Source organism: Pochonia chlamydosporia (assembly GCF_001653235.2).
Source record: "Pochonia chlamydosporia 170 chromosome Unknown PCv3seq00008, whole genome shotgun sequence".
In the NCBI taxonomy this organism is placed as follows: Eukaryota; Fungi; Ascomycota; class Sordariomycetes; order Hypocreales; family Clavicipitaceae; genus Pochonia; species Pochonia chlamydosporia.
This window is the reverse complement of record NW_019154043.1, coordinates 702341-730095: the sequence shown is the minus strand read 5'-3', so window position 1 is coordinate 730095 and position 27755 is coordinate 702341. Positions and strand designations below refer to the sequence as shown.

At 50.2% G+C, this 27755-nt stretch overlaps 10 protein-coding genes across 10 annotated transcripts; 5 read left to right on the top strand and 5 right to left on the bottom strand.

The window, feature by feature from the left end:
• Nucleotides 1–82: 82 nt before the first annotated feature.
• VFPPC_06694 (hypothetical protein) lies at nucleotides 83–9306 on the top strand (the record flags this gene model as incomplete). The annotated part of the gene is made up of 3 exons (XM_018285687.1): nucleotides 83–103; nucleotides 885–3356; nucleotides 3820–9306. The coding sequence occupies 3 exons, from the start codon at nucleotides 83–85 to the stop codon at nucleotides 9304–9306; spliced, it is 7980 nt and encodes a 2659-aa protein (XP_018138447.1).
• A 1123-nt stretch (nucleotides 9307–10429) lies between these two features.
• On the top strand, nucleotides 10430–11032 carry VFPPC_06695 (hydrophobic surface binding protein A domain-containing protein; the record flags this gene model as incomplete). The annotated part of the gene is made up of 1 exon (XM_018285688.1): nucleotides 10430–11032. One exon carries the CDS (start codon nucleotides 10430–10432, stop codon nucleotides 11030–11032), a length of 603 nt encoding a protein of 200 aa, XP_018138448.1.
• A 305-nt stretch (nucleotides 11033–11337) lies between these two features.
• On the top strand, nucleotides 11338–12844 carry VFPPC_16742 (FAD dependent oxidoreductase; the record flags this gene model as incomplete). The annotated part of the gene is made up of 4 exons (XM_018294495.1): nucleotides 11338–11590; nucleotides 11640–11926; nucleotides 11987–12575; nucleotides 12624–12844. 4 exons carry the CDS (start codon nucleotides 11338–11340, stop codon nucleotides 12842–12844), a joined length of 1350 nt encoding a protein of 449 aa, XP_018138449.1.
• Nucleotides 12845–13530: 686 nt separating this feature from the next.
• VFPPC_06696 (major facilitator superfamily transporter) lies at nucleotides 13531–15551 on the top strand (the record flags this gene model as incomplete). Its single annotated transcript, XM_018285689.1, has 8 exons — nucleotides 13531–13688; nucleotides 13749–13900; nucleotides 13953–14148; nucleotides 14209–14318; nucleotides 14370–14641; nucleotides 14693–15122; nucleotides 15175–15386; nucleotides 15441–15551. The coding sequence occupies 8 exons, from the start codon at nucleotides 13531–13533 to the stop codon at nucleotides 15549–15551; spliced, it is 1641 nt and encodes a 546-aa protein (XP_018138450.1).
• Nucleotides 15552–15695: 144 nt separating this feature from the next.
• VFPPC_06697 (Zn(II)2Cys6 transcription factor) lies at nucleotides 15696–17918 on the bottom strand (the record flags this gene model as incomplete). The annotated part of the gene is made up of 3 exons (XM_018285690.1): nucleotides 15696–16643; nucleotides 16696–17642; nucleotides 17693–17918. 3 exons carry the CDS (start codon nucleotides 17916–17918, stop codon nucleotides 15696–15698), a joined length of 2121 nt encoding a protein of 706 aa, XP_018138451.1.
• A 322-nt stretch (nucleotides 17919–18240) lies between these two features.
• Nucleotides 18241–19555, top strand: VFPPC_06698 (NAD dependent epimerase/dehydratase family protein; the record flags this gene model as incomplete). Its single annotated transcript, XM_018285691.1, has 6 exons — nucleotides 18241–18257; nucleotides 18311–18516; nucleotides 18578–18655; nucleotides 18716–19185; nucleotides 19236–19479; nucleotides 19530–19555. The coding sequence occupies 6 exons, from the start codon at nucleotides 18241–18243 to the stop codon at nucleotides 19553–19555; spliced, it is 1041 nt and encodes a 346-aa protein (XP_018138452.1).
• Nucleotides 19556–19626: 71 nt separating this feature from the next.
• VFPPC_06699 (oxidoreductase-like protein) lies at nucleotides 19627–20818 on the bottom strand (the record flags this gene model as incomplete). Its single annotated transcript, XM_022428524.1, has 4 exons — nucleotides 19627–19754; nucleotides 19808–19966; nucleotides 20015–20689; nucleotides 20746–20818. 4 exons carry the CDS (start codon nucleotides 20816–20818, stop codon nucleotides 19627–19629), a joined length of 1035 nt encoding a protein of 344 aa, XP_022284082.1.
• A 2082-nt stretch (nucleotides 20819–22900) lies between these two features.
• On the bottom strand, nucleotides 22901–24070 carry VFPPC_06701 (glycosyl transferase; the record flags this gene model as incomplete). The annotated part of the gene is made up of 1 exon (XM_018285693.1): nucleotides 22901–24070. The coding sequence occupies one exon, from the start codon at nucleotides 24068–24070 to the stop codon at nucleotides 22901–22903; it is 1170 nt and encodes a 389-aa protein (XP_018138454.1).
• Nucleotides 24071–24928: 858 nt separating this feature from the next.
• VFPPC_16743 (hypothetical protein) lies at nucleotides 24929–25327 on the bottom strand (the record flags this gene model as incomplete). Its single annotated transcript, XM_018294496.1, has 1 exon — nucleotides 24929–25327. The coding sequence occupies one exon, from the start codon at nucleotides 25325–25327 to the stop codon at nucleotides 24929–24931; it is 399 nt and encodes a 132-aa protein (XP_018138455.1).
• Nucleotides 25328–25564: 237 nt separating this feature from the next.
• Nucleotides 25565–26164, bottom strand: VFPPC_18203 (hypothetical protein; the record flags this gene model as incomplete). Its single annotated transcript, XM_022429853.1, has 1 exon — nucleotides 25565–26164. The coding sequence occupies one exon, from the start codon at nucleotides 26162–26164 to the stop codon at nucleotides 25565–25567; it is 600 nt and encodes a 199-aa protein (XP_022285130.1).
• Between the last annotated feature and the right edge of the window lie 1591 nt (nucleotides 26165–27755).

Here is a 27755-nt window from a genome sequence, read left to right as displayed (position 1 = left end):
AACAAAGCCCTGTCGCGTTTGCCCATGCTTGCATTCCTCTCGCCTTTTGTTTGTCTTCCATACCAGACCACTCTCCTTCACCATGCCCGTGCCCGGCCCTTGGGTATGTGATTGACTCCACCAGTTGACAACATTGATGATCCAAAAATATTCGAGTTCGCTGCGCCACAACGCGTGCCATGTCATCACTTGGCTCATCACCAGCAATATCACCCCACACCTAACAGCGTCCTGACGATGGAAAGTCTTCCTTGGCGCAATTTATGTAGGCAGGGTACTTGCTAGGACGCCCCCACCGCTAGCTGTGATCACTGCAACCCTGGTTCGTTTCCCGCCAGCTTCTGGTTCTTGGCCATCTCCAACGTAATCTCCAGCAACCAGGCTCGTCTGGCCACACACCTCCTGGACCCTTTCATCACCAACCGCGCTTTGTTCTTGACAGGTTTCAATTGTTAATGCTTCTCAGCATTGCTATTTTGTATCACTACAGCATATCTTACGATCGCAGTGTCCTCTATACTACTTGACGTAGCACCGGTCGCTTCCAAGTCGACTACAGTGCATCAACTTTGACTCGGCAACGACGTCACGATCCAATGCTTCTTGCAGCCACAAATTGCGTATTTTAGAATATGGGCTTGAGAAGCTCGACTTCTCACGAATAATCTACACAAAGCGATCAGGGAAGGCGTCTAATTCAATAAGGGGATCTGGACCCGGCCCGAAGTCCAATGTTGGTCTATCTTTCCAAAGACTCGGTTGCGGGCCCTTATATCTCACGCCGTACTAGGGCAAACTTGCTAACAATGCTGCTTTGACGCAATAGGTCCCCTCAAACACCAACTGGTAGCAATGCCTACCAAGTTAATGTAAACCGAACAAAGACGAAAAAATGGGTTGAGGCCAAGGTGCAGAGCTATGACGGCGATGACTGGGGTGCCGACGAGTACGAGGATGAAACATCAGAGGAGGAGGCACCACCGCCTTTGCCCAAGTCGACGACACACGCTTCTGGGTCGAGAGAGTCGACTCTGCCATCGCTGCAAACGCAGCAGCCTTCTACAAGATCGGCACCCATAACTCAAACATCAAATGTGACATCGACAACGCCAGGAGCACCTGGGCCTTCCAGTGCAACCGCGTCCCCTGTGGAGACGCAGACGGTGACACCGAAAACTGGCGGTGCTACGCATGGGTTTTCTGGCCCAGCCAGCCATCAAGAGCCAGGAAATTCTACGCCAACACTGGAACCGACCACTGCCGATCAGGGGTCAGCTCCATCCTTTGTTCGACCATCCGATATATACAATCGTATGGAAGAGGAGAAGGACAAAGAGCGCAAGTCATTGGATTCAGCTGGTGTTCGACCTGACTCTATGGGCAAAGACGAAGCCTTCAATGTTGGAGGCAAAACAAAGACCCCAACCGCGGATGTCGACGAAGCGGGACGCCGCGCCTCCATCAGCCCAAAGCTGCCTGACTTTGCGCGAATGTCGGCCTTCGGTACAGACTTATTCTCCTCTACTGGAAATGCTGGCCAATCCAAAGCTGAGCCCATTACCGAGAAGGATGGCGAGACTGAGGTTTTGTCCTCTCCTCCAATGCCCCAAGCGCAAGCGCCCCTGTCCACATCCGTCACTGAGGACGCACCGGTTCCTGAAGAGGCACCCTTTGTCCAAGCTCCAGCTGAAGAAGACCAAGACAGGAAATCGATGACGAGCGAACATGACAAGGACGAATCAAGACCAATTACTGTTTCTGCGGCTGACGACTCAATCAGTCGTGAGGACGATGCCGAAACCGAAACGAAAAAGGATGCGCCGCCGTCGGGTACAAACGACTTGCCAACTCTGTCCAAAGAGAACATCCCGGTGTTACAGCCAGACTCCGATATGCATGATATTGCTCCTCTGAGAACCCCTAGTCCACGTGGTCCGGCGCGACCAGACCTGGACTCTCCACAGGCTCGTTTTGACGCCGTTGAAGCAACTGAAACAGCAAATGTTAAGCCAGCGGACCATCGCCCCGAGGTAAACTTCGAGCCTAAACCTTTCCAGCGTGAGACCACATTTAGCACGGTGACGTCTTCTCCTGTCAAGGATAATGATATGCTGAGTGATGAGATTTTAAAGTCTTTAAGCCCTGTTGGGCCCTCCGCCCATGAGTTCAGCCCAGCAGCTACTGGAAATGACTCGCAAATCTCGAACCGGAATGCTGCCAGAGATAGTAGCTACACCCTCAAAGACTACGACAGTTACTGGGATGATGCTGAGGACAAGATCAAATCCCCAGAAACATCAGCACCCATCACTACAATCCCCGAGGTTCCAGAATCGCAGAGCAAACCGATGAGCCAATCTACCATCAGTCCTGCCGACAAGCCAACTGAGTCTCTCGTGTCACCTCAATCATCAACTCTACGCCGTCGATTCTCTTGGGAAGCTGAAGAGGTAAGCCCGGCTCCGGCACAACAGGAGCCGCCGTATGTTTCGCCCACAACGCAAACGCAAGGCCCAGTCGCCGAACCGGCTGCCTTTGGCGCCAAGTCTGAGGGACCAAGCAAGCCTTCAACAGACGAACCTCGTAGTGCAAGTGGCGTCTCACCTCAAATATCCAATGGCAGCAGCGGCCATCCAGGTCACGGGCCACAGACTGCCCTTGAGGCGCCATCACCTCTCTCGCCAAGCGGTGGCAACACCACGGGAGTTCGTTCTGACCATCAGCTTTCACTGGTGGAGGACAGAGCCGTTGAGCAACCTACTTTGAGCATTATGTCGAATGCAACGACATCTGATGAGCAGCCTGCTCTTGCCATCCAGACCTCACCACCGGCGTCCCCATCTCCCACTGTTCCAATCTCCCAACAGGCACAGCAACAAATAATGAGTTTCCGGGAAATCATGAGCTTGAATAATTCCAGTGAAAGGATTGCCAAGTACAACGAGACTCGAAAGGTATTCTCGTCGACCGATTCTGGACTTGACGCTTGGCTTGTACATCTCAGGGGCCAGCACCCTGATATGTCAACTTCTGGTTTAGAATTCGGCGGACAGGTTGCTCAGGAAACCTCTCAAGGTTCAAGTGTGGCCGCCTCATCCGGAGCGCCGTCTGCCCCGGCTCAACAACCATACTACCAACAGTATCTTAATGCGAGCTCACCCACGGCTGCCAGTTCTCCTACGAATCGTACACGGATAGGCGGTCTACCAATTCCTATGCAAGCATCTGGCAGCACTTTTGGTCACTCTGGCAATCAAATCGGAACCAAGAGCAAAGAATTGATGCATTCCGCTGGGAAAATGGGCAAAGGCTTGCTTAGCAAGGGTCGGAGCAAATTGCGTGGAACAGGGGACAAGGTATTTCACTAATTGCTTTTCGTTTTCTTTCCTTGGACCAGCAGTGTCTGCATGGATGGCACCTTTCACTCATTACATTTACATTACATTTTACTTTGCATGTTATTTTTTTGGCGGGGAATGACAAGGCAGTGGGCTGGGTTCTGGGAAGGCTGAAGATCTGGTCTCAAATTCTGGGAGGGTATTTGCAAGAAAACACCCAGGAGAAAGAGGAGGAAGACGAAGACAAGACAAAGCCGCAACCGCAGCCGCAGCTGGAGCCGGAACCGCAGTCAGCCGTGATCTGATGTTACGAAGTGTCTGTCTGCATAAAAGAAACGGGTTGCATGAGATAGGAATTTACACGACACACATTTCCCTTTTATTTCCTCTTTCCCCAATCTTGATGCATATATTAGTCGCTACACAAATTTAACATGGGCATTTCAAAGACGTGTTATTAATATTTCTTCTTGCTGAATAGGACGAATCGTTGTCTACAAGCGGCACTGACCAAGCCAAGAGCAGCACGTCAAAGGCGGATCGGCGATCGTCATGGGGCTTGAGTCTCGGATCAAAGTCTCGCAACTTGACATTGACTGACGAAGTGGACCCACAAAGAAAAGCCAAGGCACATGCAGCTAGCTCGTCCACGTCAATGTCCACAACCAACGCCAACGCCAACCCCAACTCGAACTCCAACTCCAGCTCTAGCTTGGGCAATGCCAATCTGCATTCATTGCACATGCACCGCGTCGCTCCTGATGCCACATCATCATCAATGCCGCCTCAACTGCCACAAATTCCTCACGCGGCGCCGTTGTCGCCGCTCAATCCGGCGACACACCCCGAGTACATTCCGGAGTGGAGATCGATAGCCGTTGATTCAGACCTCGACTCTTCAACGGCCCAACCCGTTGTGACGCTCCGCCATCCTGTTCCACCCGTTCAGGCACAGCCCAGCCACCCGTCGCGGGCTACCGCAGGACTGAGCAAATTGGAGATTCCAAACTCTGGATCATTGATCTCCAATGGGGCAATCACTGCTCCCGTCTTGTCGATGCAGAATACACACCAAGGCCAGCCTACTGGCTATGAGGCGCGAGGGCTCAATACTGCCACCACAGAGCGCGTTGGCCAGCAATGGGCCATGATGTCGCAAGGTCAACCCCATCAACACCAACATCAACAACCCCGTCCCCATCCCTCTCAGTTACACCCGTCGCATGCGGTTCCCATCATTGACCAACGCAGCAATGGTCCTCCTCCGCCGCGCCCTGTTCTCCAAGACAGTGGTATCGGACTTACCGCACCTGCGGAGAGCGAGCAAGAGCCCAAACGGTCGTCCTCATTCATTGGACTGCCTCCTATCAGGCGGAGCTCAACGTTTGGACTTACTCCCAAATCAAAGACTCGAAAGGCTACTGATAGGTTCCCTCTCGATGACGACGAAGACGATGAACCCTCAGATCGGGCGTCCCTTGCTGATGCGCCGGTCGATGTCGAGCCTGAACATCTGCAGTCCCAACAACAATTAGCATCGTCGCATGCGCCCCAAGTCACCGCTAAGCGTCCCTCCGACAATGTTGCGGCCCTTTCTCAATCCATCAAGGATGAAAAAGCCGGCATCGTCGTATCTCATTCAGAAGTGCCACCAGAAAGTCCCTTCAGAGAGGGCCCTGGGAGACATTCGCAAAACCATCCACAGCATGAACAACAGACGACTTTGGCAAACCAGCAGCAACTGCCTGTAAGGGGGCAGATACCGCCAGCTCAAAACGCTCAAGACTCTCAGCAGTGGGTGCATCCCACCCGGCGCGTGCCGTTTGCTGGACAATGGAAACTGGAGGAAAGTCGCTTGTCTGAACCTCTAAATGCGGTGTCACGAAACCGGTCAGGAACAGCTGGGTCGCAACAACAAATTATGTACGGTTTTGACAAAGAAACTGGAATGTCTGCAGAGGAATTTACCACTTCGAATCCTGCACAGGATCCGACACATCAGCTAAAACAACAGCAGCCTCCCCAACAACCCCTCCAGCAGACTGTTCCAAATCCCATGTTGCCGCCTCCTCTTCGGCAACGATCTGATGTGCCCCCTTCATCAGCACAACGATGGCCTGAACTGTTTGCCCATCCTCCAGACCAACGTCCTCGATCGAACCCTCGCAACGGCGGACAGCCCTATCAACCTCCTTATCAGACGTCTCTGGCGCGCAATGAATTTGCCATGCCAAGGCCTCCTACTAATGAGTTTGCTATTGCCGGAGTCGGCCCACCTGAGGAGGATCGTGGTCGCAGGAACAGGAATTCCGGGCTCTTTGAAAAATTTGGACACCGTATAGCCCGAGCCACTTCGCGGGAGCGTCGAGGCTCCATGGACCAGCGACCGGCAGCCAGTGATGTCCGTGGGGATGAGGCATCAGAATCAAGTGTTGGGACTGGACCTGATATCCCCGAGCAAGGCAAGCGGCGGTCTAGTTTTCTCTTCGGTCGTTCTGGCCGCGCATCAATGGATACTGGCCCAAGACATAACGTTGGAACTGGGCATGAGCAGTCATCTCAAGAGCCGCTGCCCCCCAGTACTCCACCTCCCGGTGACAGGAGGAGATCACTGCTCAGCGGAGGTATCGGTGCCAAGTTGGTTCCAAGCAAGTTGTCCAAGTCGTCTTCATCCAACTTGGACCATGATCAAAACGTCGCTCAGGTATCGCAGCCGCCGCCCGACGTCCATGAAACGACTCCTCAGAAGAAGCGGTTTTCCGGCATGTCTAAGGTCTCAAACTTGCTCAGTCGCAACAAGCACGAAGACAAGCAGAGCGCTTCGCAGCCGCAGCCACAACCACAACCAACAGTCGAGCCTCTAGAGCCCCCAGCTCCTCCGTTCAAGCATCTAGGCCGGGTTAGTACCGACAGTTCTGTTGGTAGCTCGAACGACCGTCGGGATGAGAGCCCTGACCGCCGTGGTCGACGCCCTTCCATGTCCGGTTTGATAACGGGAATGTTGGGGAAACGCTCTGCGTCCAAAACCAGAGAACAAGATCCCCGAATGGATTCTCAGACGTCTTTCCAGCACCAGATGAATGCGCAGCCGCAGAGCGTGGCAGATGCTAAAGAACAAAATATGTGGCAGGGTGACCAACACCAGCGTCAGTACCCGCATGGTCCGGACCAGATCACTGGGCGTCTTCCTCCCAGTGATCCATCTCAACGGCAACCCACGCCACTACGGGACCAAGTCAATGTACATCATCCGCCTGCAGGAAATCTTCACCAACAGAGATCGTCTCAAACTGAGCAATTTCAACGGCATCACTCGCCTGCGCCAAATCAGGCCCCGCCGCCGCAACCACAAGTTATGGGTGGTGGCCCGACAAAGGGGGTTCCAGGCGCCAATCTATATCAACGACAGCACTCGCCTGTTACCCATGGGCCCCCTGCTTCGCCTCCCACCCAGCAATTCTCCTCGCAACACCCTATCGGTTATATGGGACAAAGGGATGGAATACGGTCGCCGCCGAACATTGATGTATCTACTCGATACGCGCGACCACCTCAACCATCCCCGTTGGGCTTGGTCCCTCGAACGGCTGGTCACCAAGCCGAGCCAGATGCAGCTCCAGCGAAACAAGACGAGCGACAAGTTGGCCAGCCGTCTGGCCAAGAAGAAGAGCAGCGGGGGATGTCTCCTGTACCGTCTAAATCACCTGAAAAGCCCAGGGCCTCTCTCACAGAACCACAAGCTCAGTCTGATCATGACGTGCAGAATAGCGTGCCTGTCGAAGGAGAAATCCTCCGCACCTCTACTGTCTCCCCTGACCTGTCCATAACATCAGATTGGAAGGCGATAGAACACAACCCAGACGAGGACGTCGGTGATGCTCGACGGGACGGTTCAATGGATCTCTCGGATGAACGGAACTTCACTGTCGTAAAGGCAGGTAAAACGCAAGCTGCGGGTGATCTATCGCGCCCTAATGAAGCTACGAGCCCAAAGCAAGATAGCGACCCGCTACCTACAGCTCCCGTAGTGCAGCAAGCTGGTAAACAAGCCCCAGGCAATCTGCCACAGATGCAAACCGCCAGAGAGCAAATGACTCCATCAGGGGATTTCCGGAAGCCACAATCACCACATATTCCCGCTACAGAACAAGGTCAATTTCCAGGACAGGACATGCGTCAAGGTGTGCAGAGGGAACAACCAGTCAAACTTGGAAACCTGGTGCCACAGCCAGCCCAAAATCCTGGGCAGCAACCAGCGCAGCAATCCCGACTCCAGTATCCTCAACACCCACAGCATGTACACCAGATTCAGCAGATTCCCTCTGGACCACAGCGCCTACAATACCCGCAACAGCAGCAGCAGCACATGCAGCACATGCAGTCATATCCAGGAATGCCCATACATAGCAATGGGCCAGTGGGCCCTGCTACACAGTTTAGTGGGATGGGACAGCAACAAGCACCGCATCAAGACCCTAGATTTAGTCATCCGCAGACTCTGCAGCCACAAGTAACGCAAAAGGAGAGCACTGGGTCCAGATGGAAGGGTTTGACAAAGCGAATGTCAGAGCAAATGTCACACATAGGACACCAGAATCCTACCGAGACGAAACCAGAGAAAGCCGAGAAGTCCACTGGTAACAAGCTGCTTGGGGCGTTCAAGAGGAATTCAAAGCAACCGGAGGCCCAGAATACAGCCCCCATACATATGGCTGCAACAAACCACCCACCTGGTCAATGGCAAAATATGCAGCATCCACAGCAGCCTCCATACCAGACAAACCCGAACCAGCAGGCGTTTGGCCACAGTCAACAGCAGCCAGGGCATCCCCAGCCAGTCAACCAGAACACCAGTAATATCCCCATGCCCCCTCGACAAGTACATTCTTCTGTAGGGCCTGCCCAGATGACTGGACAACAGGGGCATCAGGTCGCACCCCATGAATCTGTGCAGCAGCAACCAATGCAGCCAGTGCAGCCTGAGCCAGAACCTCGATATGACTTTGTACCCATTCCACGTGGCTACACTGCGGTTCATGGTGAGGGCATGACCGCCCCTACAGCGTATAACGTTGGTCGCGGACCCCAAACGCGCAGTCAACCCGTTCAGATGCAGATGCAGCCACAGTATAGACAGCAGTCTCCTCGAATGCCACAGCAGCAACAGCAGCAACAGCAGCAGCCACCACCTCAGGCGTCACCACCGGCCTCTCAATCGTCGTTCCCTCGCCAAGACTCTGTCTCATCATTTGGAATTGTCCAATCCCCTTCCGTGCCTTCGCTTGACGAGCAAAGAACCAGCTCGAGGCTCGATAATGCGATAAGTCAGCCAACAAGCAATGCCTCGCCGGCACCTATCAAAGAGCCACAACCCGTATCTCTCGTTCAGGGTCCAGAGCCAGGCTTGCCACAGACAAAACAAAGCAATGGCCATCTTGCCCAGCCCAATATCGACAGCAGTATCGCAAGTCGGTCAGTGTCAGATGTTGAGTCGCATTCGCAACAGTCAAAGTCCCCGGCACCACAAGCCGAGTCACCTCCCCAGATCAAGGCTGCACCAAGGACCGAGGACCACACTGCGACTCGTTCAGCGAATAGTAACAACCTTGGGGTGGACGTGGCCAAAGCTAAGCAACACCACGACGACGATATTTATGATGCTACACCTAGGTTGAACAAGGACGATCCCGGAGAAGGCGCAAAAGCCCCTGAAATGGAGCGGCAGGTTTCGGAAGACAGCCTGAAGGAGAAGACGAAAAAGGAAGGACCCAAAACGAAGTCCGAATTCACCGCCGAGCTTGAAGATACTGCAGGTGCGCACGAGCGGCGAGTCCGACTAGCGTCTCAGGAAGAAAAGATTTGGATAGATCCTGAGGATGACCCCAATTATCAGCCACAAATGAGCGCGACAAGCTATCCCGGCCAGGAGTGGAATCCATACGGCGATCCTGACTTTTTGGATGAGTAATTATTTTATTTCTGATGCAAACATGCGGCGAGGCGGTTATAGAACACGTCTATTCGCAATCTTGGTAATGCCATTTTGAGATGAGAAGATTGTTCATATTGTATAAAAATATGTTGCATATACCATTCTAGTGGAGGTTAAATTTTTTTTAAAGCATAGCGCTGATTCTACTCATAATTGAACGTTGGTAATTGAGCGACCTCAATAGTTGGCATATTCGGATAAGACCAGCGCGGTATTACATTTCTGTGTTATGACATGGCTACTACGTTGGAGCTATCAAAGTATCTGCCATGGTTCCATCATTTCTGTACGGATGCATGCTGTACGTAGAAAGGTCCCTTTCCATGACGCAGGAAGCAAGACGAATCACTCACTTCGGCATACCGGCTAACTCTACACGAGGTTCCATCATCTCGGCGAGACGAGCATCTCACGTATCTTGTTGTCCCACTCGTGAGTACCAATAAGCTTGTCAAGTTGCTGCAGACTCCCTAGTCTGATCAATCCATATTCTTGGCGTCACCTGGCAAAGTCTTTGCCAGTATATCAATTTCAGGCTCGTCTCCGTTTCCGAATAATCCTGTAAACTGTTCCTTGCACAAGCCAAGAATGTGTCCTCCAGTTGACTCAATCGAGGAAACCGAGCCAGTTGTACAAGTGATCATGAATCCTCTGAAGGATCTACGACTTTAATGCACCTACTTGGTGGTCATGATGAACCTGATGTTACATTCGTGTTGCAGCATGCGACGTATCTTGGAGGCAACTCAGAATGATGAGAAAGAAAGTGTTTCGAGATGGCGAGCTAGAAACGTACACGAGGTTGTACAATGTTCGCGAAAGTTCCAACGATAGAGGTAGGTAGTACGCCAGTTTAAACTTGTTTGACATGTCTCAAGCAGAGACTCAACACGAATGTTGTGTATCAATCCTTGGGTACAAGATCCACTGCTTTGTTCAACAGTTCATGTACTCCAACATGACTTGACTGAGTAAGACGGCGCCATGTCGTCAACTCGAAGAATATATATATCGTGTCTCTCCCATCATCTCAACTACAGACAAACCATCCCAACACCACCACTTCTACAATCTCAAAAACTTACAAACAACCGCAAAAATGGTCTCCGCCAAGCTCATCCTATCCTACCTCGCCCTCTCCTCCGTAGCCACGGCCGCCCCTCCCCCCAACAACACAGACCTCTACTACGCCGACATCACCACCATCGACACCAACGTCAAGAAACTCACCGCCAAAGCAAAATCCTACACAGGCGGCCTCATCTGGCTGGTGCCTCAGATCCCGCTCGCCCTGCAAGCGGCCGTCGCTACCGCCAACGCGGGCGTCCACTCATCACGCATGCCTAAGCCCTTGCCTGTGGAGGACCTGCTCCGTCTGACGGAGCATGTGAACAAGACGCTGGCGGTGGACAATCCCATTGCGGTGGACACGTTTATCGCCAAGAAGGCTTTGTATGAGGAGGCGGGGCTGAAGCTGGCGATTCATTTGAGTCTCAAGGTGTTTAGGCGCTGCAGCTGCGTGTGGCGGATAATATTATGGCGAGGGTGCCGAGTGATGCGCCGAAGGATAAGGTTGAGATTGCGAAGAGGGATATTCAGATTATTACGGAGGCGTTGCAGAGGGGTATTAATGCGTATGCGTGATGGGTTGTGTTGTGAGAATGAAACAACTTTGTGTTGTGCAAGATGCTCGAAGGTGTAGGTGCTCTGGTATCAGAGTAGTTGGGGTATGGCAAATGTGTTGGTAGAGACGAATAAAGAGTGACTGAAGGGAATTTCCCTTTGTGGCTTACAATTATGCAGCTTACATTGCTGTGAATGGTGGTGACTGCATTATCGAATGGAGTGTAGTGTAAAAGTTGTTGGACGCGAAGTATGAATGATGGAATTACGTAGGCGAGTCGGGTATGTCTCCCGAATACTCCTCAAGTTCCTCCCAATTGGCAACGATACCTTTCATCAACAACATCATCTCAAATATCTCGACATTGTACGATCTTCGCAACCATGCCTCAGCCCAGCCAAATCTTTCCTGTCGAGAACCCGACTCAATCTCACTGGCTATCCCAGCCGCATCATCTGGCAAGCTATCGATCATCCGAGACTGTCCCTCGGGAAATCGACATTGCCATTGTAGGCACTGGTCTCGCTGGTGTAGCCACCGCGTATCACATATTGAAACGCTCTGGGGATGTAAAAGCCCCCAAGATTGCGTTGTTTGAAGCTCGACAGGCTTGTTCAGGGGCAACTGGACGAAATGGTACGTCGGGTTCACATGCTGTAGCTAGTTGCATGCTAATGTTTCACAGGTGGTCATATAAAGATTGGTGTGCCTTCGCTAAAGCGCTTCCAAGAACAGTTAGGAAGTGATAAGGCCCTTGAGCTCTTCGAGTGGGTAGCCACCCAGCGTCGTGAGGTCAAAAAAGCAGTCGACGATGAGGGCATCGACTGTGACATGCTCGTAACGCGCTCATACGATGTCTTTTTTGAGAAAAATCACGCGGAAACAATCAAGAACTGGCTCTTTGAGCAGCAGAAAAAGGGGCTGGAGTGGACGACAGAGATTCAGTGGTTAGACGGCCCGAACCTTGACAGGGTGAGTGTTTGAGTTGCCGCAGTGCCTATTTGCAGTCTCTGACTTATATCTCATGTCTAGATCACTGGAACAAAGGGGGCACATGGAGCCGTCAGCGTCCCAGCTTTGTCGTTCTGGCCATATAAGTTCGTCATGGGTTTATTGGATCGTATAATACACCACGGCGGCAGTTTGTACACTGAGACTCCCGTCCACAGTATCGAGAACATCTCAACCAGTGCCACTAAATTGGTAACTAGCAGAGGCATCTGCACTGCCAAAAAGGTTGTCTTCGCAACGAACGGCTATTCGGCCGGGGTACTGCCCCAGTTTCACAACGTGATTGTTCCTGTGCGAGGACAAGCGGCGCACCTGGTTCCGAATTGGGGCCCGCACCATGGATTCCACCCAGTTACGACTTACAACTTGTTTTACGACGGTACTTCGGTCGATTACTTGAATCCACGGCCTGATGGGACGGTTGTATTAGGCGGAGGTGGTCGCAACTTTCGCAAGGGTTCGGATGATCGTAATAGCAGCTGGTGGGATACTGTGGACGATTCACGACTTATTAGCCCTGCTGTAAGGTTGGACTTTGATAAGACGATGGAGACGTATTTCAGGGGATGGGAGAAGAGTGAGGCGAGGGTTGGCATGACTTGGACGGGCAGTAAGTGTGTAATCGGATATGAGGTGACTGTTTGCTGACGCATAGCAGTTATGGGAAGTACAAAAGATGCGTTGCCGCATGCTGGGCTTGTTCCGGGCTCAGATAATCAGTGGATCTTGGCTGGATTTAATGGTGGTGGTATGGCCATGATTTTTACATTGGCAAAAGCCATCTCAGGCATGGTGTTGCACGAGGAGACGTTTGAGCAGGCTGGTATTCTGAGCATGTTTAAGACGACGTCAGAGAGACTGGAAGCCATGCGCTTTTAGCCTGCTGTGTAGGGCTTTTTTGCATGGACTATCTTCCCTTTTTAGCGGTTATCTGTATATAGTCGCTTAGTTGGCAGCAGGTAGACAGAGTTACCTTTTGAGATTGAATTGATGATGCGGCGTGTTGTTCGTATATCAGTCGTTTTGACAGCAGGAAAGACTTGTTTGTAGGGTTAACAAGCACATAATAAGTTTAGCAATTTGGCTCGAGTATGATGGGTTTTCTTGCCCAGTCAGTCATTAACCTCCCTGTTTTCGCACATTTGACCAACAACATGGCGTTCCAATTAGAGGCAAAGATGAAGCAAAATGATAGGATGAGAACTTTGATAGAGTCGTTTAACATGTTTCGTGTTTTTCGTCGTTTCAACCTATTCCCAGCTACTATCCCCGGCAACCCTCCACCACACAACCACAGCGGAACAAGTTGCCGTAGTATCCACTGAAAGCAACTAACCTTTGAACATTCACATCCGACGTCGGTCCCGGTCCCGCGGGGAATTGCGAATTATGGGGCCGTGATCAGTCCTCTTCCTTCGCTCCGCGGGTTAATCGAACCCGTCCGCTTCCTCATCAACTCAACCTCCATCGAGATATTTCCGCTCGTCAAAAGCTTTGACTTGTGTTCTTGTAGTCTTGTTCTTGTCGTTGATGATACCCCTGCTTTCAATGTCGAGTTGCCAGTCATGACGACCGACGAAACAACACCGCTCATTGCTCGTGAGAGGAGCAGCAGCGGAGTCGCCACCAAATCCTCATGGGTGCAACGGCTATTCAATGTGGAGAATCGGATTCTGTTTGCTGGATTTCTGATTACTCTGTCGTTCAGTTATACTCAAGTACCGTGAGTGAACAATTCTATCCCGGTAGGCGACACGAGTGTTGACTCAACATTGAACCATAGGCTCTTTTATGTATTCCATCTCATGGAGTGCGATGTCTTTTACGATACTCATCCCCCATTCGAAGGACCTGGAGATCGATGCAGCCGGAATGAGATTGCGGCGGGAACAGCCACACAGTTCAGTATTCTGGGCATGAGCACAACTTTTTGTGGTAGGATTAACAACCCGGCTTGCTTGCAAAGGTTATTAATTCGACTCGGTAGGGACGTTTAACCTCTTTATTACGGGTTGGGTATCCAAGAAGTTTGGCCCAAGACTGGCACTCATGATGCAGACCTTTATTCCGGCCATTCGCGTCCTCACTCAGATCCTTGGCGTAATAGCGGGGAGGAGGACAGGCATGATGATTATTCAGGCAACTCAATTGATTACTATTCTCGGAGGGCCAGCAGGCTACATGTAAGTCATTGCTCAAGCTGGTGTAATGTAAATACAAAGGCATACACTGACTCTGCACAGCCTTGTGGTAAACATCATCGCCGGCGAGGTTGTCGAGCCCATGAGAAGAACAGCCGTGTTCGGCATGTTACAAGGAGCAATTATGCTTGGACAAGGCATCGGATATTTAAGTGCGTTGTGACCATCCATGCATGAATATCGGCCCAACTAACCATCTACAGCCGGAGGAATGATTGGCGATGCAATTGACATCCGAGCGCCTTTCGACGTCGCTTTCGTGTCGTTCCTCGTCTCCTGTGCATATGCCTACTTTTTCTTGCCCTACATTTCGCCCGAATCAATGTCCAGTGCATCGAAACCTGGTCAGAAACAAGCGGGCGGGTTCCTCGCGCCGCTTCGAATCATGATTCCCCAGCGTCTGCGGCGCAGCAACGGCACGATCACGAAGCATTTTGGCGTTATTTTCCTGTGTGCCGGTATATTCCTTGGCGTGGTACGTTCAATCCTCTTTTATTCAGCATGACTTCGAATACTAATTTGCTAGCTTGCAACTGGATATGCGCCACTTCTCATCCAGATGTATGCCACCGCTGAATTCAGCTTCAACCAAGCGGATAATGGCTGGCTCATGGCTGAGTTTGCATTCATGAGAAGCATTTTCCTTCTCTTTATGTTCCCTCCCATCATCTCCTGGGGGCGGCGATGGATAACACGAAAAGGCGCCAGAGATTCTCACACATCCGCGCAGAATGGGAATGCTGCAACTCAACCGGGCTACATTCCCACCAACCCTGGCGAATTTGATGCAACAGTCGGCCAGCAGGCAGATGAGGAGCCGGTACAGTTGTCCAAGGTTGAAAACGACCGCGAAGCTTCAAAATTCGACCTCATCTTCTTGCGATGGAGCCTTGTCGTGGACGGGGCGCTGACTACAGTTGCGGCTTTCGCCACTCAGCGCTGGCACATATACCTTGGTAAGTTCTCCCCCGTATCCAGAAGACTTTGTTTTGTACTGAGTTATCCAAGCTGCCTTTTTGCTTCCTTTTGGCTCTGGGTCCGCGCCGGCCGCGAAAGGCGTCATCACGGAAATGTGCACCGACTCGCAGCGGGCTGATGCGCTTAACGCGGTGACTCTGGTGGAAAATGTGGCAAGATTGGCTACACAGGGCTTGTTTGGGTTTGTGTTTGCTGCTTTTGCTGAGATTGGACACGCTTATCTCACCTTCTTTTGTAATGCGGTACGTTATACTCCATTTCGTGTTACTGGAAAGTCTAAAGTCTAACATTGGCAGGCCATTGCGGTTATTGGCATGGGAGTGTTGCTTTTCTCCAACTTTCCAGCTGCAGATAGCGAGCTCATTGACAAGGATGATATTGACGAGCTTGAGGAAGGTGGTGATTAGAGCTATGATGACGACGATATCCACGTGCATATAAAGGCGTTTGCAAGGACACTGCTTTTGGATGTTATAATTTCACATATAGACCATGTCATAGATTGAACATACATAAAAGCTTGGAATTTTATGTCAAGGCTAGTCCGGTTATCAGGCAGCTGTGCCCACTGGAATACCGTGCTCACCCGGAGAAAACAGCCCCCTTTCCAACCTGCGCTGCCAAAACCTAGAAATCTGCGCGACAGGTTTCGGAGTCAACATGACGCCATGACTATCAATCTTGTCCAAGTACCCCAGCGCCCGTTGTCGCAAATCAGGCGTAACCGCACCACAAGCCGCAATGTACGTCGCCCAAGCAATGGAAGTTGCAAAGTCCTGGTCGCCGGCTTTCTGGCCCATACAAGGTTCCAAGTCGTCGAGGCATTTTCTGACTTGCTCCTGAAGGACCATTGCGTCGGTGTCGTATACTCTTCTGTAGAAGTAGATGATGACGGCTTGATGCATGGCACGCGATAGGGTTGTATCGACAGTGCTGTTTCTTTCCTCAAAGGTGTACAGGGTGTGTTCTCCGGAATGAGGTCTCACAGGTCCTATTGGAACATTCCATGACCACATTTCAAGTTCAAGCGTTTGGAGGTGTTTCTGCAGGGACGGTGAAATGGCCACATTTTCTGACGAGCCTGTCGTGGCCTTGTCTTTCTCGTTGGCGCATGCTACTATTCGTGATAAGAGGCCCATGAGGGATTCGGGTACTCCGTATATGGATGAGTAGAGGATATCTTCATGTTGTCTCTGTGCTCTGAAGTGGATATCATGACTAGGTCCGCTTGCACTTGGATTGAGCTGGTTTGTGTGCAAATTGTCAACAATCTCGAACTTTGGAAGTACTGCCGGGGCTACTGCGTTGTGGTTCAAGCCAGCGAACTCGTTGACACAGTCTGCAAAAGTGCATGTGCCTTCAGTCAAGATGCGCAGGTGAGTATACATGTGCTGGAGGGTCCTTGCTTTCACGGAATGCTGCTTGTTCAGTCCACGGTGTCGAATGACGTATTCCGCAGCCAGAAGATATCCCTTGAAGGCTTCGGGTTTGGCGAACAACTTGAGTATGTTAGCGTACGCCCAGGAAGTATAGTATTTAAATTCAGCTTACTGAGACCATGGCAACGCTTAATATTGCCATGAGAAGTTCCTTGTATTTCGCCTTGGCCACGCCCAAGATCTCGTCTTGCAATGCTTGAAAGAGCAACTTTTTGGCTTTATTCTGATACTTCATGCCGAAATCATGCCATTTGCCGTCTGACTGCTCAGTGGTGTGTAAATGGAAAGCGCTGTTTGCCAGAATGGCGTGCAGCACGGCTGACCGAGCATGCGGTGCAGTGTTCCACAGCTTCATCTCCCCGTATGTCTCTAGCGCGCATGGCCAAAAGAGAATTTGCCAAGGGGATCTTCTCCATTGCCGTATCTCTGCAGCTGGTTCTAGGACCCGTTCTTTGTAGTGGCGGAGGAGTGGTTCCATTTGTGAAAGTAGCCCATCGACATCAGACGCCTGGTCCAGCGCCAGGGAGGACGGTGAGAATGGAACGCTCAAGTTAGACGAATAGTAATCCCATAGTTCTGGTGAAGGTCCTTGCATGAATAGCTTTGGGCTACCTGGCGGAAACATTGACGCAAAATCGGCGTTGTAGAAGTCAAGCGAGGCTTTATGAGGAGAGAGTGTGAGCATCGATGCTGTATCGTTTGTTCCACCAATGTGTTCATCCAGCAATCCCTCAAGGTCCTGATCGAATGAAAGCTTCCAATCATGACTAGGCAATAATCGCACATCTGCCGCAGTGTGACTGTCGTCTGGTTTGTTGACATGAGATTGAACTGATTCTGATGAACTGGTCTCAACAGTAGAGCTGCATGATGGTGTATTCTTTGAGCAAGCCTCTTGACTCATCGCAAAGACACTGAATGGGCCGCGAGTTAGTGAGGAGTCTGCATTGTCCGATTCATCAGGACCATCCCACTCATCCACGTCATTGATGGCTTTCGTCAGGCTTTGCCTTCCCAGGCTCTTCGTCAGCTTCGACACCAGAGCCTGTCGACGGGATTCTAAGACACAATTAGCAAATGCAATCATAAGATGATGCTTTGTCACATACCAGAGAACAAGGGATATCGATAAACTGCTCCCCGATGACTCTGTCTCTCTTGCGAATACTCCCTCCCATCGGTCACCCAAACCAGCTTCGGCTCATATCCCTGGCACTTGATCCCAAGTGTGGAACATGAGCTGCAAACTGGTCGTTTCTCATCACATTTTGATCGTCGTTGTCGGCAAGTAATGCAACCCGTAAAGGTTCGCTTACGAACGCCACTATTTGTCATTGTCAACTTTACAGAGACGCAGGCAACGTGTGATGTCGTAGAAGGTGAACATAACCAGATGATCCCTTTGCTTACTGAAGTTGTTGCAGAAAAGGCAGTTTTCCGCGGTTTTTGTGGGGTCGGACCGACCGATGGCCAATAGAAACATGGCAACTACGTAACATGTGTCGACCAACATTCTGCTTTGGTAAGTATCAAGGAAACGGCCGCGTTGGGCGCAAACATATAAATACGAAGATCATGTATGTGTCTTTACAGGAAGCGATTGGCAGCAGTTTATTCCGTCTTGATAGCTTGTTTTAATCCGTCCTAATCCACAACAATGGCCAAAGTATTTTTGTAAGTGGTTCTTCAGGGTAGCGCCACACAAATGGCTAACATGAAACTATTAGAACAGGTGCATCTGGCTATATCGGTGGCCAGGTTCTGCGTGAGCTTTCTCGCAGTCAGATTAAATTCTCTATTAGTGCTTTGGTTAGAGACCCAACCAAAGCCTCAGTTATTGAGAAGGCATTCCCGAGTGTTCGTACTGTGATCGGGGACCTTGACAACAGCGACTTGTTGACAAAAGAAGCAACTGATGCATCAATTGTTTTGCGTAAGTGGCAGTGAATCCCAAAAGAAGCGCTTAACGGGGACTAAGAGTTAACTTTACGCAGACTTGGCTGCCACTGGCCATCTCAGTAGTGTAAAAGCTATCCATCAAGGACTCTCCAACAAACAGTCCAACTCACCTGGTAAGCTTGTCTCGGTCTAGTAACCATAAAGAACTCACAGCTCACAAACGGACACCATAGCATATTGGATTCAAGTATCAGGGGCTAGTGCTTTGGCTGCAGGAGAACTTGCCTCTTCATCCTTCGTCCCAGGATCCGCCTCGCAAACCATCTTCGACGACTACGCTGGCGTAGCTGACATCCAATCCGTCATTCGAAAACATCCAGCTCGAGCCGTAGACAATTATATTTTGGATACTGTATCGAACACAGCCGATATCAAGACAGCATTAGTGTTCCCTCCAATTATCTACGGACTTGCAGAAGGCCCTCTCAATCAGCGCAGCATTCAAATACCGTCACTAGCGTCTGCAACCATCAAGCGCGGACACGGAGTCAAAATCGGCTCGGGGGAGAGTCGTTGGGGCAATGTTCATGTAAAAGATGTTGGAAGGATTTTTGCTGGACTTGCCGAGGCGGCTGCCCTTGGTCGTAATGACGGGGGTCTTTGGGGCCAGAATGCTCTCTACCTCACTGGAGTTGGCGAATTGGTAAGTATTCCTACCTCGACTTCAGTTTGTATGTTGAGCTAACGAGATAGGCTTTTGCCGACATCTCTGCCAAGGTTGCCGCTGTAGCCAAACAGCAGGGACTAACATCTACGGATGAGGTCGAGGAACTGCGAAAAGACGAGTATGATACCGCCCTTCCCCATGGCAAGGTTCTATTTGGTACAAATGCAAGGGGACAGGCGACGAGAGCGAGGAAGTTGCTAGGCTGGGAACCGAGAGAAGTTTCGTTGGAAGACGATATTGCGCGAACTGTTTCCGATGAGCACAACCGTGGTAATTATTGAGCTGAACTTTCTAGGAGTATGGAAAGCTGACACACGCAGCCACTCCTGCTTCCGCAAAATTGTAGAATACAAGCAACTACCTATATGACCTTTTCATCTACGTCCTTGAAATATACTAGATCTCGTTATATCGAGCCTACAACGTGAATTCCTGGCCGACTAGGGTCTCACTCAAAGTCCACAACTTATGCGCAAGTGTAACATCGTTTGCGTGAGGTGCGGGTGTCGCTTCACTACAATCTTCAAGGTATATGCTGCTTGTGCCTGCGAGAACGTTCAGCAAATCAGATCATCTATTCATGTACAACCTAGCGTACCATCCACGCACTGGTCGAATGCCGCAAATATTGACGTTGACGCTCCGCCATCGATGCTCTTGTATGATCCGACCAGTGACTCCGGCCTCATTGAAAGCTTAGCTGCCTCTTGCTTCTTGATGTCCGTAAACATGTTTCGAATCAGGTTGGTTCCAATTGCTGCGCCATCGTCAGTTCTGATCATGGGAAGCCGGAATCTGATCTTACTCCCTGGATGCACACTGAATGACAAAATGCCGCCTTTGCCAAGATTCTCTCTGAGATACAGTGAGAACAAAATATTCGCGGTCTTCGATTGCCCGTATGCCACAAACTTTTCATACCCATTTGTCCAGTTAATAGATCCAATTCGTCCCATGAGCTTCTCCACGTCAGGTTGCTGCTCAATGGGAACATCTTTGCCCTCAAAGTTCCAATCATTGAATCGCACAGGAGAGAATCGATGTCCATTGCTACTGATATTAATTATTCTCGTGGCACCTCGTATTTCGCTCTCTTTTGCTGCAACACGCATCTTGTCTAGAATCAGATTTGTAAAGAGAAAGTGTCCGATGTGATTAGTTGCGAATTGAAGTTCAATTCCGTCAACTGATAGGGTTCGCTCTGCAACTGCCATGATCCCTGCGTTGTTGATAAGAATGTCTAGCTTGGATGCTGAGGCATTGAATTCCGCGGCAGCTTGACGAACAGAAGTTTGAGAGGAAAGGTCTAGAAGTAGTGGATGCAGCGGTGTAGCTGGAAACTTGGCTCGGATGTTGTTGGCGACAGAATCAATGTTTGACCTCGTGCGGGATGCTAGGAAGAGTCGAGCAGGCTGCTGAGAAGCAATAGCGTGCGCGGTCGCTTCGCCGATGCTTTCGGGGCTGACTCCTGTCATGAGGACTGAGGAACTTATTAGAATACATATGGATCGTTGAACGAAAATGGATAATTGATACCTGTCTTCCCTCGAATGTACTTCCCAAAGGCAACTGCGACTTCTGTCGCCGTGGATTGCGAACCAAAGCTCATGGCGCGGGCATACATGGATCACTCGTAGATGTAATTCTGGAAGCGTATACTGAGAAAGATCTCGTTCCTATTGCTACAGAAATCGCCCAAGGAGCCTCTAGAATGCTCGTTTTATATACCTTTCAGGTCAGGCGGGTACGCAACTGTCAACCTCAAGTCCGGATGTGTACCAAAAGCCCAGATCCAAGTAGAAAAATCCGTCAGCACTTTAGGGTCTCCCATTTAGGTCATTTGGCTTGTATTGAACCAATAAGAAAAATTGTGTCAGCGAACTGCGTTGGTGTGGGCGTAGCGGACTAAACTGCTAAGTCCGGGAGTGTAATTCGGGGCGAAGACTCCTCCATCACAATTGCACTTTCTGATGAGATCTAGCTTCCAAACAGCCTATCGCGTGACGTTTCGTAATTTACCATCTGTGTATCCACCGAAACCCCGGATTCCGCTTCCAAACTCCGGACAGCCTGCATGCCGAAATAATTAGGGCATGTCGCCAGGGTACTTGGACGCCTATCATACCAACTGTTCCGGTTCTATATTAACAGTACAGCGACGAAAGAGAGTACCAACGCTGTCATAGATGCTGACCCAATGTTCAATCCATTTGCAGCTGAAGGTGGAAAGCTGTTCTTATCAGGCACGCGACTCCCTTCTGTGACATTGCTGGGAGCGAGGCACATCAGGGCAATATTACTGGAGTGGCTATCTCCCGATGATCTGGTAATTAAGATGGGGATAGGATTCTGTACAGCCAAGTCGTAAACATCATACGATCCTGGCGAATCCCTCCGGCCAAACCAGCCACCGCCTGTTGGATAGGTTCGATAAGAGCGTGGTAGATCGACACCACCCAGCCCGGACGATGTTGAGCAGTTGGTGCTTGTGAAGTTGAGTGGGTTTGCTACACATAGTTAGTTATCAACGAAGCAGCCATGAACTTGAACTCAGCAAAAGCGAGTGAATTGAGGAACACACATACAGGTAAACATGAAGCCACTTCCCGTACAGTCATTTGGAAAGAGAAATGATGGGCAGGATTGGCCTGGCGGCGGCACCGTGCTACGTAAAGATTGAGCGCATTTATCGCTCAACCCATGCTTGCACGATAAATCAGACGTAGCGTTTGTGCCGGCAAAGCGATACACGCAAATCTTGGTTTCATTGCCCTCTTTGCTTCCCACAAACGACTCGGGGACGCTGACGAAGGCAGAGATCAAGGGTTCGGTAGTTCCGCCTGCCGGACGACTGTCGTTGAATCCCACACTCAGATACCACGGCTCTTTGTCGTTGGTAGATGGTGAGAATGTCAAGGGCGCTGATCCCGTCGAGTTGAATTTTGTGCCGTGTGGATATTGTGAGCGCCAGCAGGCGTTCGGGTCGCTTGTGTTCTGGCTCATAGCCAGAGTGGCGAAGGGAATGGCGAGTAGTAAAGCAGCACGCATGATGAGATGATGGGGAAAGGCTACACAATCAACAAAATATGGGTTAGTTCTGACCTTGCGAAGCCTTTATCAACAGAAACAAAGATCGGTTGCACCTTAGATACCCTTATACCCAAGTCGTTTGAGCATCTGCGACTTCGAACTGTGGCGCAGTGGGTTGACCTGAGTATTTAAACGTCATGGTGTTTTGAAGGATCGAGTGACGTCAATTGGGCTATTTTGTTGGCTGGTTTGTACATTTTTGGTGCTGATGGGCTGATTCTTCCTGGTGGTTTGGGGCTTGGCGCTGACATCCTCGGCAGCTGCCGAATAGAGATAGGGCTGATCGGCCGTTTATCAATATTGGATGCCTAGTCGATGATCATCAGATTGACATGGACAGTAAGATGCAAGATGCTGATCTCGAAATGTGCCCAGTTGGTGCGCGGAGCTCTGCGATGTGCTCGCGAGTCGTGCTTGTTCAAGAGATTTTCCAAGTTGTGAGTGGCGTTTACAAGATGGAACAAGTTGGGATATACATCAATACCGCCTTAATCCAAGAACCTTGTTTAACAGAACAAGCATCCACTTGATAGTGTACAAAGTGCCCTGGGGCGTTATAGATTATAATCAACCTTATACTACCTGCTATTTACTGCTTCCATTAGTAGAACTCCTCATCCAACTGCAACAGTCCCTTGTCATGTAAAATCTTGGCAATAGGATATAAAGCGCGAGCAAAATTGCTTCGTCTATCGAGAATATGCCGAGGCGTGACGTACTCCGACCTATTCCCCGTCCATTTACGGTCTTGAGGATCTGTCAGTTGTACAAGATGAGTATTCGACCAATCAATAAACTCAAACTCAATCTGCTTGAGGTTCCCAGAGTCAGGCTGCTTCTTGGACGAATCCTCTGCTCCTGTCTCAGGCACATGATACAACATGTTCGACATCGTGGAATTGTCCTGGTCCGTTACAAAAGACATCGTGTCCATGAGTCGAAGTTCTTGTGGAGCAATTCTCATGATGCTACCGACAACTCCTGGTAAAATAGTCTCCCCTATCGAACCAGCTCCCAATGCATAGGCTTGTTCTAGCCTGTCCTCCCAGGCAGTGACCAGCATTGCATCCCTTTTCGACATGAAGAAGTCGTGAGAGACTCCCGTATCGCCTGATGCAGCAAGAACTGAGGGGAAGCCGCTATGGCGATACGCCTGAATGTCTTGCAGTGCATGGACATCAAAGGCTGAATACACGCCACCGAGATCTCGAACTGCCGCAGCGGCAACAACTTCGGTTTGAAGGTTCCGTGAGAGCGTGTAGCCAGCAACACTAGGTACCGTAACTCGTAGGATTTTAATATTGGGAATTTGAAGAATGAGTTTTGCCCATTTCCCAGCAAATCCGTCTCTTGCGCCCGAAATGGTATCATGCACAGCATTTGTGTGTAAGTAAATCGTGTCTGGGCGCCAATAATACCAAGCTGCATAAACGGAGAGATATTCCATGAAATGGAAAGACAACTCATTAACTGATCCGGGGTTGTCGAGGAGTTTGACATAGTGCATTCGATTCGGTATTTGCGCATTCGCAGCATGAGTCTCCTGCTTCGTTTTGTGTGTGTTGCACTTCCGAAAGGTTGGTGCGAACGAATATGTACCATGCGTTACCCATATGACCATTAGAGCAACAATGACAATATTTCTAATTAATTTCCATGCTGATCTCCTGTTTCTATTTTGTTCTGATTCGGTCGTGTATAGAACCGGTGGTTTTGCATCCTGTGATGATGGCGGTTTGCATGTATGTAGAGAGCCGTAGGCGCTAGCCATGGTGAAAGTAAGAGAAGGACAACCAAGCCAGAAGCATAAATACAATGAAGGTCCGGTTACGCAGATTCTCTAGCAAAACGGTCCTGCACTGGCATAAATAAAATATCAGCGAAGCATAAGCGCGATTACGCTCAGCATGAAACTGCGGGGAGAAGTTTCACTGCCATCTCTTTAACAAAGGGAGACTTAGACATTTCCCAACCAAGAACCAACAGAGCCATCCGTGTCAGCACGATAATGGAGGTTAGAAGAGGGCATGAGTAACGCCATCCTTGTCCCTGACTCCCTGCTAGAGACACCACACCCACCCTGGGCTATCACAAAAGACTCTTGGCGTGTCTTAGCCGAACACCGTATGCAGGGCACCCGTTCGGCGCACTGAGGCATGGTTCACAAAGAGATTTTGCGGTCATGTGCGGCTAATTCGAAGCGTGTTTGCAAGTCCCTTGGTGCAGCTAATTACAACTTTGTCTGGGTTGCCGGCATCCGTTATCCCTTGATTGACGAGTATCATTTTGAGCGTGTCTGTATCGCGTCAGTACGAAAGCTCGCGGCCTGCCTTATTCCAAAAGACTCAAATTGTAGAATGACTCGCTTAGGGACGTAAGACTTGGCCGTGCTGACACGACACCAACAACGACCAACAATGGATACTGCTCGACGCTATCACTATATCCCTGCCCCGGGACCACCTCAGTAGGATCAACACGTTGAAAGTAGCATGGAAAGCCACTTCTGCCTTAAGAGCACTAGTATAGAGAAGGTAATATATCGACTGACGCCAACGCATAGTATTACGTGTAAGGTTATCATGGCAGTGCAAAAACGTGAAAACAACGTTGGTTCGACGACCAACAGTTACCGAATGAAAACGAGCATCCCGTCGGGGCCTTGCCGGACCCCGATTGAGTCGAGAGGAATACTAACAGTATTTTTCACAAGGATAATATAAGTCAGGATTTGATGCCGGTATGTAAGTGGTGCATGCGGTTTTTGTGCTCCAGTGCAGGACGGGCTGTGGGCTGTTTTACGTGGGGAATGCACTGGAAGAGGCTCACATTGAAGAAATACAGTACATTGAACGATGGAATACTTGGAAAATGTGTAGAGAGTCTGTATTTTGGCCGTCGAAGATGGGTTTCTGTTGCCGACCAACGCCGGCATAGCGAAGTTGTAGAATGTCCTGCTTGGCCGGAGGAACAGACAGATGGCTGTGCTGTGCTGTGACTTGAGCAAATACGATGTCATCTTTCCCATACAAGAGCCATTAGTGGCGACAATATGTTGGAACTTCACGGCCACGTCTTTTAGGATGCAATTTCTCCTGAATACTTACAAACTAGCTACCTGAACAATCCGCCATGAAGAATGCACCATCATTCTGCTTCAAATATGACCAACCACGAACAGCTAAACAAATACATATGGGGTATGTCAATAACAAATTGCCTCCCAAACATCTGCAAAGTCAGTGCTAATCATATAGGAAACCCATCATGCTTCATACACCTGCCTCTCCGACCCCCTGTACCAACCAGGCAACTGTGCCATAATATCTTCGGCCTCAACAGCTAGAGACGTCCGCCGCGGCCGCCATATATCCCATTCGGTCGTCGATCCCATATCATACGTTGCACGCCGGGGAACGTTAATAAATCTGTGTCGAGTTCGTGGCGCCTCTGACGATTCATCGCTGGGCACCGAAGTCGTTTCTTCTGAACCAACAACCCGGCTTATCTGTCTCCGGGGACATGTTGCGTTCAATCGAGTTTTTTCGCCCCAGCCATCACTCTTACTATCAAAGAGACTCTTTCGGGAGTTGTTCGACCTGTTGTTTGCCCATAAGCCATTAAGTTGAGTTGAGCCCAACTCGTGACTGCGCCGTCGAGTTGCAGATAGTGTTGAGAGTGAGTCTACTGCACTGGATACTGGGTATTGTGACTCAAAACGGCTCTCTTGAAGATCATCGGCAAGTTTTATCTTGGAAACGCGTTCTTTATCTTTAAGGTGACACCGTTCAGAGCAGTAATCTGCTCCAAATGTTTCGCTATCACATCCAAGACAAAATGATGCGGCCCAAGCTGCAGTAACCATGCCGCCAACCAAGAGGAAAATGGTTTCCTTTCGTATCAATATAGAGGAACGGACACTGGGCTGCTTTAAAAGTTATGTCAAGAGGCTAATCTTCACGGGTCAAGGGTCACGCCTTCAGGCGGAGATCTCCAACACTCGTCGCTGATCATCGAGCTCTACTCAAGTGCTGCGGATCAACCGCCTCCCGATGGCAAGAGAAGAAACAGGACCCTTCCATATCAGGAACATAAGGCAGTCAGTCATTTGTTGACGTGTGCCTCTACACCAGTACCGGGTCGTAGTTCGTCACATGCATAGCGATCGTAAATTCTGTGGGTGCCGGGGAGGCGCTGCCAGCTTCTTGGAAGTCTGCTCGATACCTTGATTGTACCATCAATCCTGCAGTTCGGGCGCTTATGCAGCTAGGTTTCTCCCTTCAGATGCATCATTCGTCCAGTAGTTGACGGGTCAAGGGTGGGATACTTTGCCGTTTATGCAGCAGGTCTATTACAGCTGCGATCCATGCGGTACAGGAGTTCCTCAAGACGATTTGCTAACTTGATGCGCATTGCCACGGGTGCTGTATTGTACTGGGCTAAACGACTTGCGTGATATCATGCTGATTAATTTGCGAGAGGCAAATTCGCTGCCAAATGTGACCACAAAGAAGTAAAGGAGCAAAGAGCAGGAACAAGACAAAAAGAAGTATGATGTCATAGAGGTGCTACCAGACACAATTCCATCATCTGCACAGAGTAGCCAAGCTTGGCAAGGGGGTAAGGTGGGAGCCTATTCCAACCCTCCGAACAGGTACATTAAACAATAGGGTCTGCTTTGAACCTTTGGGAGGGCCAATAACCCTGCCTTATTGGCGCGTGGAAAACGAAGCCCTTCCAGCTTCATAGTTGTGACAGGAGTCGATCGCGGTGATGAAACGTCCACCGATAAATCTATTGGATCACTCGTTCGGAGAAGAGTCCGGCAGCAGCCGTCACACTCCGATCAGACTTGGCGAATGACAGCTTACACGGATTGAATTGGAGGGCACATTGCATCACTCTCGCGAGATCGACAATGCTCTGCAACGCTGTTTTTGGGTTGCTCTGCTCGGTTCGAAGATGGTGGCTGTCATTCTCGGACGGGTAGTCGATGTACGCCGTGTTTGTGTATTTTTGCCGTGGTTCATCGCCCAGTATGACGACAATGTATTGTTCATGGGTTATGAGTGGTATTCGAATCAATAAGCCAAAGGTAGAAACACAAATCCGCCGCGTGATTCCGAATCAATGATTCTCGTTGCCGTTTTCATACTTTTCCAAGTATCATGGTTGTTCAACCTTGGCGGCGGCGCAGGACAAACCTAGACGTCTTGGATACGAAGATTCAGGCCAGTGGGGAAAAGGAAGGAGGTGACGGCTCATTAGACATATATCCCACAAAATATATAACATTCCGAGTTTATCGCGCATATTTTCTACTGGACTAGGCATGCATCCTAGATTTAAAGAAGCAGAACGGACATGCACCATCGGCCGTCGTAGGACTCGGCAGTATTTGATGTCAAAAAGCCGAGTTGCCGGCGAATAGCATCACCGAATCAAGGGCATTCATT